Here is a 14637-nt window from a genome sequence, read left to right as displayed (position 1 = left end):
ATGCACCCCACAGCACCCCCCAAACCCAGCCCCTGCCCTGGCCACAAACCCGTGGAGCGCCACAGTTCCTCCCTGTGCCAGGAAACAGGGTTTGCTGGCGAGTAGGAGATTCTCCCCCTTGCCCCTTTCCTTGGGCTTTTTCATTTAATTTTATTTAATTGCCTCCACGCAGGTGATGGGGAGGCATGACGGGTCCCTCCGCGCCCTGCATGGCCGGTGGGTACCAGCACTGCCCAGCCCCAGCCAGAGCCCAGGCTCCCAAACAGGACAACTTCGACCGAAGGATTATACAGAATTTAAAAACCAAACCCCAAATCCCACAAAATAAAAAGCAGACAGTCACGCTTCTTTTTTCTTGCTTGAAAGTATGCAGGGTTCTTTTGGCTTTGGGGTTTTTTTGTTTTCTTCGTCTTCCTTTTGCACCCAAGGATGAGAAGCTCACACCCGGCTCAGAGGTGCCATCCCCGCCAGCTCAGCCCCATCGCCGCAGGCAGACAAAGAGGCCAAACTCCTTTTAAAGCACTTTTTTTTTCTTTTTTTATTGATTTCATTGAAAACAGAACAAGAAAATGATCAGAGCCAAAAGACTGCTCCTTTAAAACTGTCAAAAACATTAACAGAAAAAAAAATAATAATAATAAACATGACGGCTTTATGAATGTTCTAGAAGAGATGAACAAAAAAAACTGTTACTGCACTAATTACAGTATTTAAAGGTATATGCAAAAAAAAAAAAAATTAAGATAATGACCTGCCCAGCCACCACACAAAAGGTGATGGCAAATTTATTCACACTACAATACTAACAATTTAAAAAAAGTTTTGTTTTTTTCCTGCATTTTTATACTAAAATCACTTTGTTCTTTTTATACAATTGATAAGTTTATATTCACGTGGTGAGCAAAAATCACACCAGAATCAGCACCGTTTTTGTTTTGTGGTTTCTTTTTGTTGTTGTTTTGTTTTTTTTTTTTTTTTGGTTTTTTGTGGTTTTCTTTTTATTATTCTTTTTAATGCTAGTCCCCAATGTTTCAGTTAATGGTAAAAAATAAAACAGTTTATTGAAACCTCATAGCATGTGGCTTAAAAATTAATCGAAGGTGCCCAGCATTGAGAAAAGTGATGGGAACAGACGAGCTGGTAGCATCTTAGGATCTTCTCGCCGTGACACGTCCTGTCTGTTCGCCCCAGCCGGCAGACGTGAGTCGAGGTTCTCTATAATATATATCTCATTCATTTTATTTTTTTAAAAAAGAAAAAAACCTGATTTTCTTAAGAAGTTAGTGTCTTGTACAATCCCCTTCAACCTTTCCTCTCTAAAACCGCTACTGCGATGGGGCGAGGGAAATCCTTCCACAGACGAACCGAACACTGAGACAGTAACACGGCCAAGCGGCGCAGACGAGCTGGTTTGTAATGGAGAAAGCCTGGGAGGGAGCGGGGTCTCAGGGGAAGTGTCTCTGGTCGGCTCGGGAGAGGGCCAGGGAGCAAAGGGATTTGTAAGGGTTGTGGGTTTCTTCTCCTCAGAAGAGAAAAAAGCCGGTGGATTTGGTAACAAGGAGGGTATTTGTTAGAAATGCCCTCTAGCTCCTAGGGAAAGGTCCCACCGCAATGTCCTGTGAGATGCGGGAGAAAATAATGACTTGACTTAAAAAAAAAAAAAAAAAAACAAAAAAAACCCAAACAAAAACCAAACAACCAAAAAAACAAACAAACCAACAAAAACCAACCAGCAGAACCTGCCCTGGGGCTGTGCCAAGCAAACCCAAGTGCCAGCACCTCCCTCTCCCTCCCCGCTCCCCCCGGCTGTTAGAAAGAAAGTCCCATCAAGTATTCAAAGTTTATTACAAGTGAACTGGAGATGACTTGGCATGTGCGATCCATTCAATTAACAATATTCGGAGGACGGGCGGCTCTCCCTTGGCTCTGACAACACTTAGCACATTAAGAGATGGAGGCCAGGACAGGTTGCATGGAAAAAAAAAAACAAAACGCAACAGCCACCCCTCCACACGCAACTGTGAAAACCAGCAGCTTTCCAGGACCAGGGAGGGGAGAACAACATCACGGAGGCGGGATTTGCTTTTACTTATTCCTCAAGTAACAGTCGGTGGCACAGCCCTAAGTGTCACGAACCCTTGGCTTTCCTTGAGTGGGGTTTTTTTGTGTGGTTTTTTTTTTTTTGTGGTTTTTGTTGTTGTTGTTGTTGTTTTTCTCTTTAAATGGAAATTCAGACAGTATGTGAATCTATAGGGTTAAAACAAGTCAGTCTCTGTGGAGCGGGGAGCCTCAAAAGGGGCCGGCTGCTGTGGCAGAGCTGGTGTCGGGGAGCCCATTTTCCTGCGTGTCCTGGGACGAGGTGCTCGCCTGCCGCTGGGCCAGTGCTGAGCTCGAGTGTTTGCACTTGGGTGAACCACACTGACAGCTGAAGTATTTGCCTTTGATGTCCCAGAACCTGTCTCCATAGTCAAAGCTGCAAGAGAGAGACAGAGATGGGGTCACTGCAAAGCAGCAACACGGAGGAGCAAAAGGGACCGCGCACCATCATGAGACGCCGCGGTCGGCGACCCTCTGCGCTGCCACCATCTGGGTTTTTGCAAAGCTTCAGAGCATGGAGTGTGCTCGTGGGATCCCCGGGGGACCCTGGGGACATGGCCCGGGGAGCAAAGGGATGGAGAGAACCAGCTCAGGAGCAGCAGAGCTTTCACACTCTGTGCCCCGTCCTTCCCCACACAAGGCAGCGGCGGCCCCCGGGGACACCACCTACCCGATTTCTTCTCCAGCTTCTATATGCCTGGTGCTGAAGAAGGCAATCCTGGGAAAGCGGAGGTCCTGATGCGACATGAAGACTCGCACTGGGATGAGGTTTGGCTCACAGAGGTGGTTTATAAAGCGGCTGATGTTGCCATAGAAACGGGCATCTATGCAGTACACCTCTCCATCCTAGGGGAGAAACGTGGCATCTTTCATTAGATGAGGTTGGGTTTAGTACTATCATGGCTACTTGTTTAAATAAAACAAATGATCAAACTACTGGTCGCTCCGCTAATAATTCTGGGAAGCTTCAAGAACAACCAGGGCAGGACACCCACTGCGGGTCTGAAGGGACTCAACACACACACACACGTTTATATTCAACAGTATCCTAAAAATAAGAGTTTTCCGCAAGACACTCTGCCCCCACAAGCCCAAAGACCTTTTAAAATGCCCTGACACTGGCTGGACACCAGCTCTCCCCCGGCCCTGCCCTGCTAAAGCACCGGTTTGGCATAGCAGGATGGATGTTTGCTGCAGACAGACACCTTACGGGTAAAAGCTACTGGTTAGGGGAGCAGGCATCTGTTTGTCCTCTAATTGAACATGACAGCTAGGAAACACAAAGCCAGAGAGCCTCGAGAAAACACAGGGTTTTGCAGATAAAAGTGAAAGTGAGAACACAGAAATTCCCTTTCCAGATTGCCCAGAGAGCAGTAATATTTTGTCTTCCTTGAAAATAAAAGAACCCCCCTCAGGGCTTTTTTATTCCAGCAGAGAATGACTGTGCAAAGCAGAGACTTTAATTACAGAAGCTAATTTCAGTTGCGAAGAGGCCAAAAGCAAAAGGATCCATTAGCAGTGCTCAAACTCCCTTTTGGGCAAGCACCTTGCAATCATTAATGGATGAGCTGTGCCAGATCACACCACCTGACTGGTGCAAGGAGCCCAGGAGAGATGTCCCAACAACTGGGGGAGGCATCACACCACACCGTCCCATATCACACACAGTATTACCAGCTCTAATTTCAAGTCATTCCCGTCACCCCCTCGCTTTCATCCATGGGAAAGCCGTGGTTGGTGAGGACATCACCCACTACCACATCTAGTGACCATCTGGGAAGACCTGCGCTCTCTGCAAGCCAAGGTGTGTTTCTCCAGAGGTGCCTTGACCAACACAGGCGGTGACCTCACCGGGAAGCTGCTGAGGAGGACAAGTCCCAGAGCAAACTGCTTCCCACCTTGCTCTGAGGGTATCGGGAACTGTCGGACACATGGTGGCAACCAGGGAGGAAAGGGAGAAAACGTGAATCTGCTCTGGGGGGAGGCGAGTCTCCTTAAGGGCGGGAAGGCACTGGGGTGTCTGAGAAGGGAGGATGGCCAGGAAAGGGAGGATGGCCAGGAAAGCCCTTTGTGCCCGCAGGGGCCACAGGGATGCAGCAGGGATGCAAGCAGGGATGCAAGCAGGGATGCAGCAGGGATGCAAGCAGGGATGCAAGCAGGGATGCAAGCAGGGATGCAAGCAGGGATGCAAGCAGGGATGCAGCAGGGATGCAAGCAGGGAGGCAGTCCAGCCACTGCCTCCCCTCGACAGAGTGCAGCAGGGCCACCCGTGTGAGCAAGGACCGAGGAGGATAAGCCTCCACGGGGGAAAGGGGTGGCTTAACATAACAGAAAGCACCCACAGCAGCTAAAACTCAACCTCACCTTTCTTCCCAGAAATAGCACGAGTTTTCCCAGCTCTCCAGTACAGAGACAAGAAAGCTATCCCTTCAACCAGCGGAAGCTCAGAGAGCATCTGCTATGCTATGCCTCTGTCCTGGGAACCCAGCAATGGCAGGAAGTTTTGGCGGTGTGACATTTGCCCTCTTTCAGTCCTGGAATGGGATGTGCCTGCAGGACCTGGTGCACTGAACGATTCACCATGCATGTGGCCTCGAGTGACAACTCAAGGAACGGGGATAGCAGAAATGATGACCCAGCCACACTCTTCCACTCCAGCGCAAGCCCATTCAGGCCACCCCTCCAGGACACACCAGGACCCCAAGGCTGCCCGTCCCAGGCTTGGGATTCACACCCGGAGCCATTTCCCATCCCTCAGGAGGTCGCAGGACCCGGCTGGCTCTGCCCTGCCCTCCGCCTGGCCCAAGGGGCTTCTTTTGACCATCACTCAATGACCTGGTGCCTGGTTTTCTACGGATGCTCCACGTTGAAGATACCCTGAAAAAACGATGCCTATGCCTGGATTTAGGTCTCCCTCCTGGCTTCACTGAAGGCTTTGTAAGAGCAAACGCAGAGGTTCTCCCTCAAGACAGCCAGCCAAAGGCCAACCTAAAGGCAAGGCAAGGCCCGGGTGGGCTCTTGCTCATAAACACACAAACCAGGCTGAAGTCCCTGCTGCTTTTCAACTTTGTAATTACAGCTTTACCTTGCTGTTTTCAGACCGAGTGCAAGGCTCATTACTTACCTTTTTTCAGTTGCTGAATGTGTGTCACTTTAAAAAAACAATAAAGCAAAGCTGCTTTGTCACTAGCTGACAACAGAAACAAGACAGACACTGTTTAACAGGCTTCCTTGGAAGACACCCCACTCCTCTGAGTCCTCAGCTCACCGTTCTCCTCTCCTCCTTTCCCAAGGAAAGTCTGGAGTGATGGCCCTGCTTAAAAGCTTTAGGTTGCACTTGTCGAAGCCAGATTTCTGCTCCAAGACAGCCCTCCAAGAGCAGCACGGGGTAACTACCCGTAGAACAAGCCACAAGTCCCTGCCAGGGTATCTGATGGATCCCTTTGTAAGTGAACAGGGGGTTTTGTTAGTTTGGTGGTGTTTGTTTTTTTTTTCTTTCAGTATTCCAGCTCATCTTTTTATGAAGAAATTACAGAGCTGCCAATCAACACAGCTGCAAGCCTACATATAAACACTTGAGCATCAAAAACGGAACAGCAAAACTCAGGAACCCCGAACGGTTTTGACAGAAGAGCACCTGGCATCAAAACTGGTGTGAGCAGCACGGACCGCGGTGGCCCAGCGCTGCTGGTAATAAGCCTTACCTCAGCCACTCTATATTTTTATTAAAATGCAGTGAGGACGTGGTCTTCCTCTTTGCAAGCTTTCAGATCGTGCTGCACATCAAGACGGAGGCAAATATTCTCTTTGCTCTTTTGTAGAGGCAAGACCTTGGGTTTGTCTTGTTAGACACCTCCAGATACAGTACCTTGTTGTCAAGGTCGAAGAGGTAGGAGTCCTCTTCACGGACATCTGCCTCGGAATCGGATATCAGCTCACCAACGTACCTGCAGACAAACAGGAAAGGAAGAAATAAGACTCTCATGCAATCACAAGCTTGGCTTTAGACACCTCTTTCTGGGAAGAGGGAAAGAAAGGGATGCAGCCCAGCCACAGGCAGCAACCCACAGCCTTAGCAGTGCAGATCACCTCAGTGCCACCCCGGCAAACCGGGCTTTGCCAATTTACGGCAGCTGAAATCTGGCTCCAGACTCCATCTTTTCAGGGCAACACTTTTAATATTAAAAATGGAGCCTTCCTTCCAACAAAATCTACTTTTTCCCGAGGACTTTGTTTCCTTTGGCAAATCACTTTGTTGGCCAAGATCAACACATTAATCCAATTCTCCTTATGTTCATGGTCAGACTCGTGTCCTGGCTCTCCTATACACCACTGCAGTCCTTGCGCTGTTTACAGCCCAAAGTAAAATGTTTGTGTCTGTCCTTCCTGTATTTTCCTGGGTGTTGTGACTGATTACATAGGCTACATACCTTAGAAAGTTTTGTTTTAAAAGTCTTAGGTAAAACCTAACCTGGCAAGATCCCTGGAAGGATCTAGGCTTCTTTCTCAACCTTTCTCAAATCAGAATACATCAGAGCTGGGATCCCAGTAACAACCACCTTGTTGGAAAACCAGGTGTAAGGCAGATTAGAATCAGGTTCTCTGACCACCACGAAGCATGTGCTGCTTAGCCTGGCTGGTTTTGATGCAAACCCCCTTGCTGCAGCAGTCCCTGCTGCACTGGTGTTCCCACATTTGTCTCCCCGTCTCCGTCTGGAACAGTTTTGGACTGTCAAGGTTCAACACCCCCTGCCCTGACTTGTTTGCAATCAGTAAGAGACACAAGGGGAGGGGTACTGAGCCAGAGCGAGGATACAAGAAAGAAGCAACAGCACAGCAGGTTCTGGTTTGCAAGTCCTCCTGGCCTGCGATGCAATGCTAATTAATCATAAGCACAGGATCCACAATGCGAATAAATAATCTTTGCAGCATCAAGAGAGACTTCCAGGAGCAGCAGCCACTATCACATTATTCCTCTGCAGCTCTCATAGGGTTCGCAAGCCTTAACCAACGGTATACATTTCCCCCTGTGGCTCAAGGCAGCGTTTCCCTCCAGGGCTGGGGGACAGGAGAGCCACAAGACGTTAACCTGGAGAGGACCCACGTGCTCCGTGACAAGGGATCAGTTGGCTGCAGTTCCCAGATCTGAGCGATCTGGCCAAGTTGCGCTGCCAGAGCATGAGGCTGCTACCGCATGTGATCCTCCCGTTTGCCCCCACTGCATCTTGTTATTTATTAAGCGCTCCCGTAAGGCTGCGGCATTACTGGAAATCACACGCTCGGTGGTGACCTGAAGTCATAGACGATGGCCACAGAGGGAGAGAAATTGCTGTAGCGTGGCACAGTAGCCAGCAGCAGCTGTGAAACAGCTGAATAATGCTGCACGGAGAGACACTCTGCTGAGGGACAGCCACTTCAGGTTTACAACTCAGTGAAACAAAACCCCACAACCTAATGAAAAATCGTTGGTTTGGTGTTCCTTTAAAGACTATTCCTGTAACTCATTTCCTTTCCAAGCCTGCTTACAGATCAGATGGTTCCCTAGTTTCCCTAGTCCAAAAGTTTCCCTGGTCCAGAGTTACGGAGGGATGTGCAAGAGGTATGTGTTCCTACCCAGAAGAGCGCAGGAGCATCAGCCCCTTCATTTAACAACCCCCGAAGTCAAGCCAGCGTCCTTGTCAGCAAGGTGTTCAGCACGCTGGTGGCAAGTAACCACATCTCAGAGGTTTTCAGTGCCATTCATCACCGCAAGATCAGAGGGTACTCCACACAGGGATCAAAACCAGCAGGGAGTCCCTAGCACAGGCTCCAGCATCTTCCCCGGGGTGTGGGAGATGGGATGCCTGGGGCTTCTCTGGCTGAAGGTGTAGCTAAAATATCTGGCTCAATGCAGATGGTATCTTACTAAAGCATCACTGTTTTGTACAGAAAAGAAATATTTGAAAACCCCACCATGCTTGTGCACTGAAAGGAACAGACCAGATCCTCACAAGCCTCTAGTTTCTGCATCCTGCTAATTCACAGCCTCTCCAGTAAAAGCCCTTGACCAGCTGTGCCATTTCCAGAACAAGCCGTTACACCACCTCACATTCAAAACAACCCACAGCAACATCAGCACAGGGTGAAGAACAGCAGCTTCTGAGCAGTGACACATTTAGAGGCCCAGGGAGAAACCTGTACCCTGAGCTCCTGCAAGTGGAAAGCTTAAAAATTCCACGGGACCCCACTGGGGCAGGGAGGGTGACACTGCTTTTGGAGTGATTACAGAGAAAAGTGGAGAGGTATCTGAAGTACAGGACAGGCTGAAAAGTAGGGTGTGTTTAAGAAAGGCACTAAAAGAGGGTAGATTTAGATTAGGCGTTAGGAAGAGATTCTTCATGGCCGGGGCACTGGCCCGGAGAAGCTGTGGATCCCTGGAAGTGCTCAAGGCCAGGCTGGATGGGGCTTGGAGCAACCTGGTCTCCTGGAAGGTGTCCCTGCCCATGGCAGGGGAGGCGGAACTAGATGATCTTTAAGGTCCCTTCCAACCCAAACCATTCTGTGATTCTACGATTTACACACAGAAACAGCCAGGACCAGCAGAGTTTTGCAAAATAAAAATGCTGTGAGAACTACAGTTCACATACGTGGGCATATGTGAAAAACTATGAAATAAAAGTCATCCTTACACCAATTATCATCCTTCTAAAGTAGCATAATTGCCATACAAAACTACTACCTGCTCAGGGCTCTAAACCAGGAGTTAAATGCAAAATGCTCTTCCACAAGAGCGAATCCTGGGAGCTGCTGCATGCAAGCAGCCCCCGAGCACTGCTGGCACTGGGGCTCCTTTGCCAGAGATGAGGAGAAGAAGAAACCAGGTCTACAGGTTGTCCATAAAGAATCACAGGAAGGACATCAATGCAATGAAATCCGGCTTGAGGAGGAGAGGAGGACTGCGAGTCGAGTTGGTGAGCTGAGTAAATAATTTGTGAGAGTGATGGAGACTAGGAGGAATGCACCTGGGCAAGACATAAATTAGCTCAGCTTTTTAGTATGCAGCTCATTTAGATAATGAAGAAGATAGCGCCTACCACTGAAACAGTGTCAGCAGCTCCTGGCAAGGGTGGAGGGAAGAGTTAAGCACGGTTGTGGTATCTGCATCCCATCAGCTCTGATGTGCTCTACAACACACTCATTACACCATCATGCAGGGCTGCCCCACTTCCTTGGGCTGCCTGTTCACCACAGCTTATTCTTCTCGTGTGTTAGCGTTCCAGTAGGATTTGGTCAATCAGCGCCTTTTTTCTTTGAGAGCAGTTTACTCGCAGGCTCTGGCTCAACTCTGGGTGCTAAACCAGGACACCAGGACCTTTGGTATTTAACCTCACCTGAAGATGGACCTGAGACACTCCCCATAAACAGCAGTTTTAAGCTTCACCTCTGAAAAAAACATTTTATCATCTAGCAGCTCCTAACAGGGAAGAAATATCTGGCTGATCCACTGAAGATTTTTCTTATTCCCCCCCCCCTTTTTTTTTAAATTCTACAATAATCTTCCTCAACCTCCAATCCAATTCTATAAAACATCAATAACTACTTCCACAAAACCCCAGCAGCTATTTCCATGGAGATCATGAGTCCAGCCTTATTTAGAAGGTCTTAAGTCACTGTACTATTGCAATGGAAAGAACATTTCCCAAAATATTTAATAAAGTACATATACCACTTTAAAGCCTAAAAACCATGGGGTTTGACAGCATTTTTTTCACTTGATGTAAATCTGAACATTTTTTGTTCTTAAGTACTTTATTGAATCAGGGCCGAAACATGTGCTTAACGCCAAGCGCTTCATTGTTTTGCTGAATCAGACTAAAGCCAGAGCTGTGACACTGGAAAACCTCTTTGAGACGTCAGTATTGAAACAGAAGAAGATCCAATATGAAAAAAGTTGCTTCAAAGTGCCTTGGCCTTAAATGTCCCATATCCACGATGAACATGTGAGTTGAGCACGTTCGCAGCACAACCCAAATGCATTTCCCACCCCCCCAGCACCGCTTGTGTTTCAGAGGGGTGACAGCTGAGCACCGCTTCCAGCAAGACAGAGAGGGGTGGAGAAAGCTCCATGCCACGAGGAAAAGGACACACAATAGGAAACGGAGTCAGGAAACCTCTGACTGAGGGCAAGCAGCTTGGCTGGGTGACCACTTCTTTGCCTTAAAGAGGTGTAACGACCCAGCCCTCGGGAAGCACGGTTTGTGTGAGCTAATGAAAGCTGAATAACTTACTCGCACACAAAGGTTCCCAGTGGAATGTCTTGCATTGTTCGCACGCCCCAGCCCATCTTTTGTGTCCGGTAAAGCTGCAATCGAGTCCTGGAAAAGAGGAAACAAAGCCACCTTAATGGCAGCACTCTGCAGAATGGCAACGACTTTTCTGAGAGGGATGAGCAAAACAGCCAGCAACCTTCCTTCCACCACTGCAAACTCAAAGAGGATTTCAATATCCAACTATCCACCACCCCCCCTAGTTCTCATGCTGGCACCACTGTGGGTACGCTCCACTCCCACTGCTGCTCTGAGCCTGTGGGCAGATGCTGGGATGGAAATTGCCTGGGGACAAGGGATGGGCACCTGTCAACCCCTCCTCCTGCCCAGCTGCACCTTGTGAGGTCCACACGAGGGGCTGGGGAAGAGGGTACGGCACTGGATGCTCTGTGTGGTTACACTAGGATACCAGAATCCCACCACCAGCATTTCTTCTCCTTTCCATGCACACCCACTGCGCTCAGGGGAAGGCAGGGAAGGTGGAAGGGGACTTAAGGCAACGCAGCTCTGCCAGGAGGTGTGCTGCAGGAGCCTACAGTGAGTTAAAAACACCTTGAGCTAAGTGCTCTGATCCCTTTGCCCTCTGCTGAGGCCAGTGCATTTAGCAACTCCATCATATCCAGCTCCCTGGCTGAAAGACAAGGAAGAAACACTGCAACCTGAAACTTCTTGGTGTAAGAGCTGCTCTGTGGAATTTTACTGATGGGGAGTTTATAGGCAGAGAAACAATCCTGTAAGTCATTCTGCCTCCTGCTCAGCCAGAACTTGAGTTAAGTGCAGGATGAACAGTCTCCAGGGCTAGGGAAGGCTCGCTCTTGTCCCCGAGGGAACCAAAACCCACTCTCAGCAACGCTGTTATCGGAACAAAGAGAAACCCAATGCTCACCTTAACTTCATCCTGTTGCTTTCTCCAGTACTTGTCTCCTCTTCCCCCCACCCATCCCATCCTTGCACCGTCAGCTCAAACCAGGGGCTGTGCATTTTCCCATATTCGCTCACAACTCTTGCATTCTTCACCAGGGCAAAACATGACTTCATGAGAACGGCTGCCCTCAGAGAAACCAGTTACTAACACTGTATTTCAGGCTTGAGGAAGCTCCCCCATGTTTTGCCTCATCCATCACAGCGGAACAGAGAGCCAAGCTCAGGTTCAGGCTCTGCTGTCGGGACCAACACCGACAGCAGCAGGACCACGGCTCCGATCTCAGCTTCCCAGCTGAGCTGGGTCAGCCTGCCAGATGGAAACGTGTGTGCTGCCAAGCAGAGTTAATTTGGAGCGAATCTGATAAAGGAAGCACTGAAAATGGAGCAGGAGCACCCTTGTGTCACACCGCAGCCCAAACGCGAGAGGTTCCCTGCGCTGCCTCCCCAGGGACCTCAGGCAAAGCTCTGCCATGCACCTGACGACCTTACCGCCAGCTTTCCAACACAGCTGCTCTCCCAGGCTCATGGCTGGGTTTCCAACCCTTCCCATCTTTCAGCACAACACTTTAGCAAAGCAAAAATGTAAAAGCAACAGCTCTAGCTGTACAGCTCCTAAATAAACACCCACGTAGACACTGGAGCACTGGAGCTTGGCAGGGAAAACCAGAGAGGTAAAGTTCTGTGGAAACACATCGAGCTTTTTCCTTACTTATTTTTAACATTTTGAAATGTCATTGAAACTACAAAGCTTGCAATAAAAAAAAAAAGTGTTGTCGGTACTACAAAAAATTTGCAAAAGGCTTTTTTTCCAGTGGGATTCCTCTGAACATAGTGCAGTGGCAAACTTCTCCATAGCAGAGGTCCAAAACAAAACACGTACATTTTTAGCCTGGCACCAAAACCTGAACAGCCTAATCTGCAGCACCGGAGGCCAAAAGGTATTCAGGTATGCAATTCAGGGGGAGTCATGCCAGTAACTTGGAAATTTTAAGCAGCCAAGTCTGGGCATGCTGGCCTATATTTCTAATATAGACTGCTAACTCACAAGATCTTCTAAATTAAGGCTTTGCCGTTTCTGTTGCTGCTATTTTCTTCACAGATCTCCATCTGAGAAGTTACATCTAGGCTGTTCATGCAAACCCACCAGCCCTTTGTATGTTTCATGGTCAGGCTGATGAAAGAACACTGTGGTTCCTACACGACGTGGCAGGGACAGGGTGCAAATATTAACTGAGCTCATCAACCCACTGCTGCTACATTCCCACCAGCAGCACGCAGGAACCCACGTGCATCCCACACTGCATGTGCGGTGGTACCTGCCCCACCTCCTGTCTCATCTCGGGAAGTCTGGGGCTTTTGTGGGTTCATGGGTGAGCTGAGACTAGAGAGCCAGAAAGCTCAAAAGTTTGGTGTTGGTCTTGCCAAGATAAGCTGCGTTTGGATCCTCCTTCTCACCTGAGCCCATTCTGCACCACCCGGTTCCTACAGGTTCGCCAGCACGAGCACGCGTGATTACACTCAAAGATCAGTGGTGGCTCAGCCATGTTGAATTCAGGCAGGAGTCGGCCATCCTGAAGAGGAGAGGCATTCAAGACTGGGTTAGTTGTCTGTTCCTGTGACCCCTCCAAACCAGAGGCAGGCCGAGAGCAGAAATTCCCCCAAGTGTAAGAACAGGCCAGAGCACCCCAAGGTGGAGGCAGGCCCTGAGCTCCCCAAAACCAGCACCAGATCTCAACTTCTGCAGTAGTTTTCCTCCACTCCGACAGTGGCACACTTGCCACCATCACTGACAGCTGACAAACAGCAAGAAATGGTCTAGATATTTGCTGCCTGGCATCATCCTATGCACAACCAAAACCACATCTTACAGTGCTGTGCAAAAAGCCAGTGTGCATCACCATTATTATCATTTTGCAGTGCTGGAGGGGAGAAGCAGATGCTTAGTCTGTCTCTGGAATAAAGCCTAAACTTCCAGAGTACAAGGCCAGTACACCCAAGTTCTGTGAACCACATTATCTTATCTTCCCAAATAACAGTCCCAAAAAGGCTGCAATTCAATTATTTACCAACCACGTAGGATTAAAGAAGTGATAGATGCAGTTCATCATATTTAACAAATTTGGCTTTTAAGGCTTGAAAGATGTAATCACCTATTACCGTGTAAATAAAATGGCTACAAAGCAAAGAATGATGCCAACGTTCCCCCTGGGAGAAACTTGCCGAGATTCACAGAACTTCTGATCTTAGCAGAACCTGTCCAAATATTAACCTCAAAACCTCCCTGGAGGATTGAAGCACACTTACCCAAAACAAACCAGGCTTCTGGCAATGTTGCAGTTAAAACATCTTTACTTTGCCTTCATCCAGAAGGATCACAATAAATAAAAGCAGGGGAAAAAAAATCTCTCTACCACCCTCCCCTTGTTCAGATATTACAGCATTTCCTACGTTGCTCTGAAACGGAAGCCGTTTCACGCATGGATTATTAAATGTTCTCTATCACATGGGTATAAGTAATGGCTCAGTTGGCATGACAGTAACACAAATAAGTAACACTAGAAAAGCTTCCCCGAGTACTCATTTCGTTATTGTCACATACATCCCAAAGCTGGGACTACAACTTTAGGCATTTTAACACAAGAAGAGAGGAGTTGTGCAAGGAACTGTTTTCAAGGTACTACTGAACGTGCAAAGTTCAGCTCACAGGCACTGGTCTAGCCCAAGAGGAGGTTCTGTGTCCTCACCTTATCATACCAGCAGCGCATACTGAGTTGGCCACACATGCAGTTACTGGAGGAGCAGTCATCTATACACACACAATACTGGAAGAGAAGAAAAGGGGTTAACTCCACACCACACTCACTCAACTGAGAGAGCAACTTCTGTGACTGGGTCAGAGAGAAAACCTCAAGTCTTCACTTTCTCCTGCTGCAGCTCATTAGCCAGAAAGATAATCGGCCTCATCAGTCCAGTGGCATCTTCACTCCATTCTTTATTTCTGTGTGCAACGAATGTGAGGAAAGAATCTCACACTGAGCCACCTTCCTTTCTCATGAGAAGATGTCCCCCTGTGTCACTAACCTCCCTCCATGCCCTATGAGCTGTACTCCACACTTGAGGACAAGGCAAGCTCCAAGGAGGGACCAGAGCTGGGAGATGACGCAACATGATGTCTCAGTCCTCCCCTGCTGCTTGCTTCCTCCCACACAGGTGCTCCAGCTGGCTGCTTCCCCAGCACTCCACCAGCCAGCACAGTCCCACCACCAGCTGCTGCACAACAGGGGCTGGGGCATGGGAAGGTCACTTGGGC

The 14637-nt window shown here is 48.7% G+C and overlaps 1 protein-coding gene across 14 annotated transcripts in view; it reads right to left on the bottom strand.

Moving 5' to 3' along the window:
* Positions 1-860: 860 nt before the first annotated feature.
* EHMT1 (euchromatic histone lysine methyltransferase 1) overlaps positions 861-14637 on the bottom strand; it is a 121544-nt gene continuing 107767 nt past the window's right edge. For all 14 annotated transcript variants that reach the window (XM_080402126.1, XM_080402123.1, XM_080402122.1 and 11 more), the window contains 6 exons: positions 14072-14149; positions 12783-12898; positions 10365-10451; positions 5966-6044; positions 2768-2943; positions 861-2473 (listed from right to left, as the gene is read on the bottom strand). In XM_080402126.1, coding sequence (XP_080258252.1) covers positions 2290-2473; positions 2768-2943; positions 5966-6044; positions 10365-10451; positions 12783-12898; positions 14072-14149 — 720 coding nt within the window. In that variant the 3' untranslated portion in view covers positions 861-2289. The remainder of the gene's footprint in view (positions 2474-2767; positions 2944-5965; positions 6045-10364; positions 10452-12782; positions 12899-14071; positions 14150-14637) is intronic.

The sequence above is a fragment of the Falco punctatus genome (assembly GCF_963210335.1).
Source record: "Falco punctatus genome assembly, chromosome: 9".
Lineage (NCBI taxonomy): Eukaryota > Metazoa > Chordata > Aves > Falconiformes > Falconidae > Falco > Falco punctatus.
This window is presented reverse-complemented; position numbering and strand designations above follow the sequence as displayed.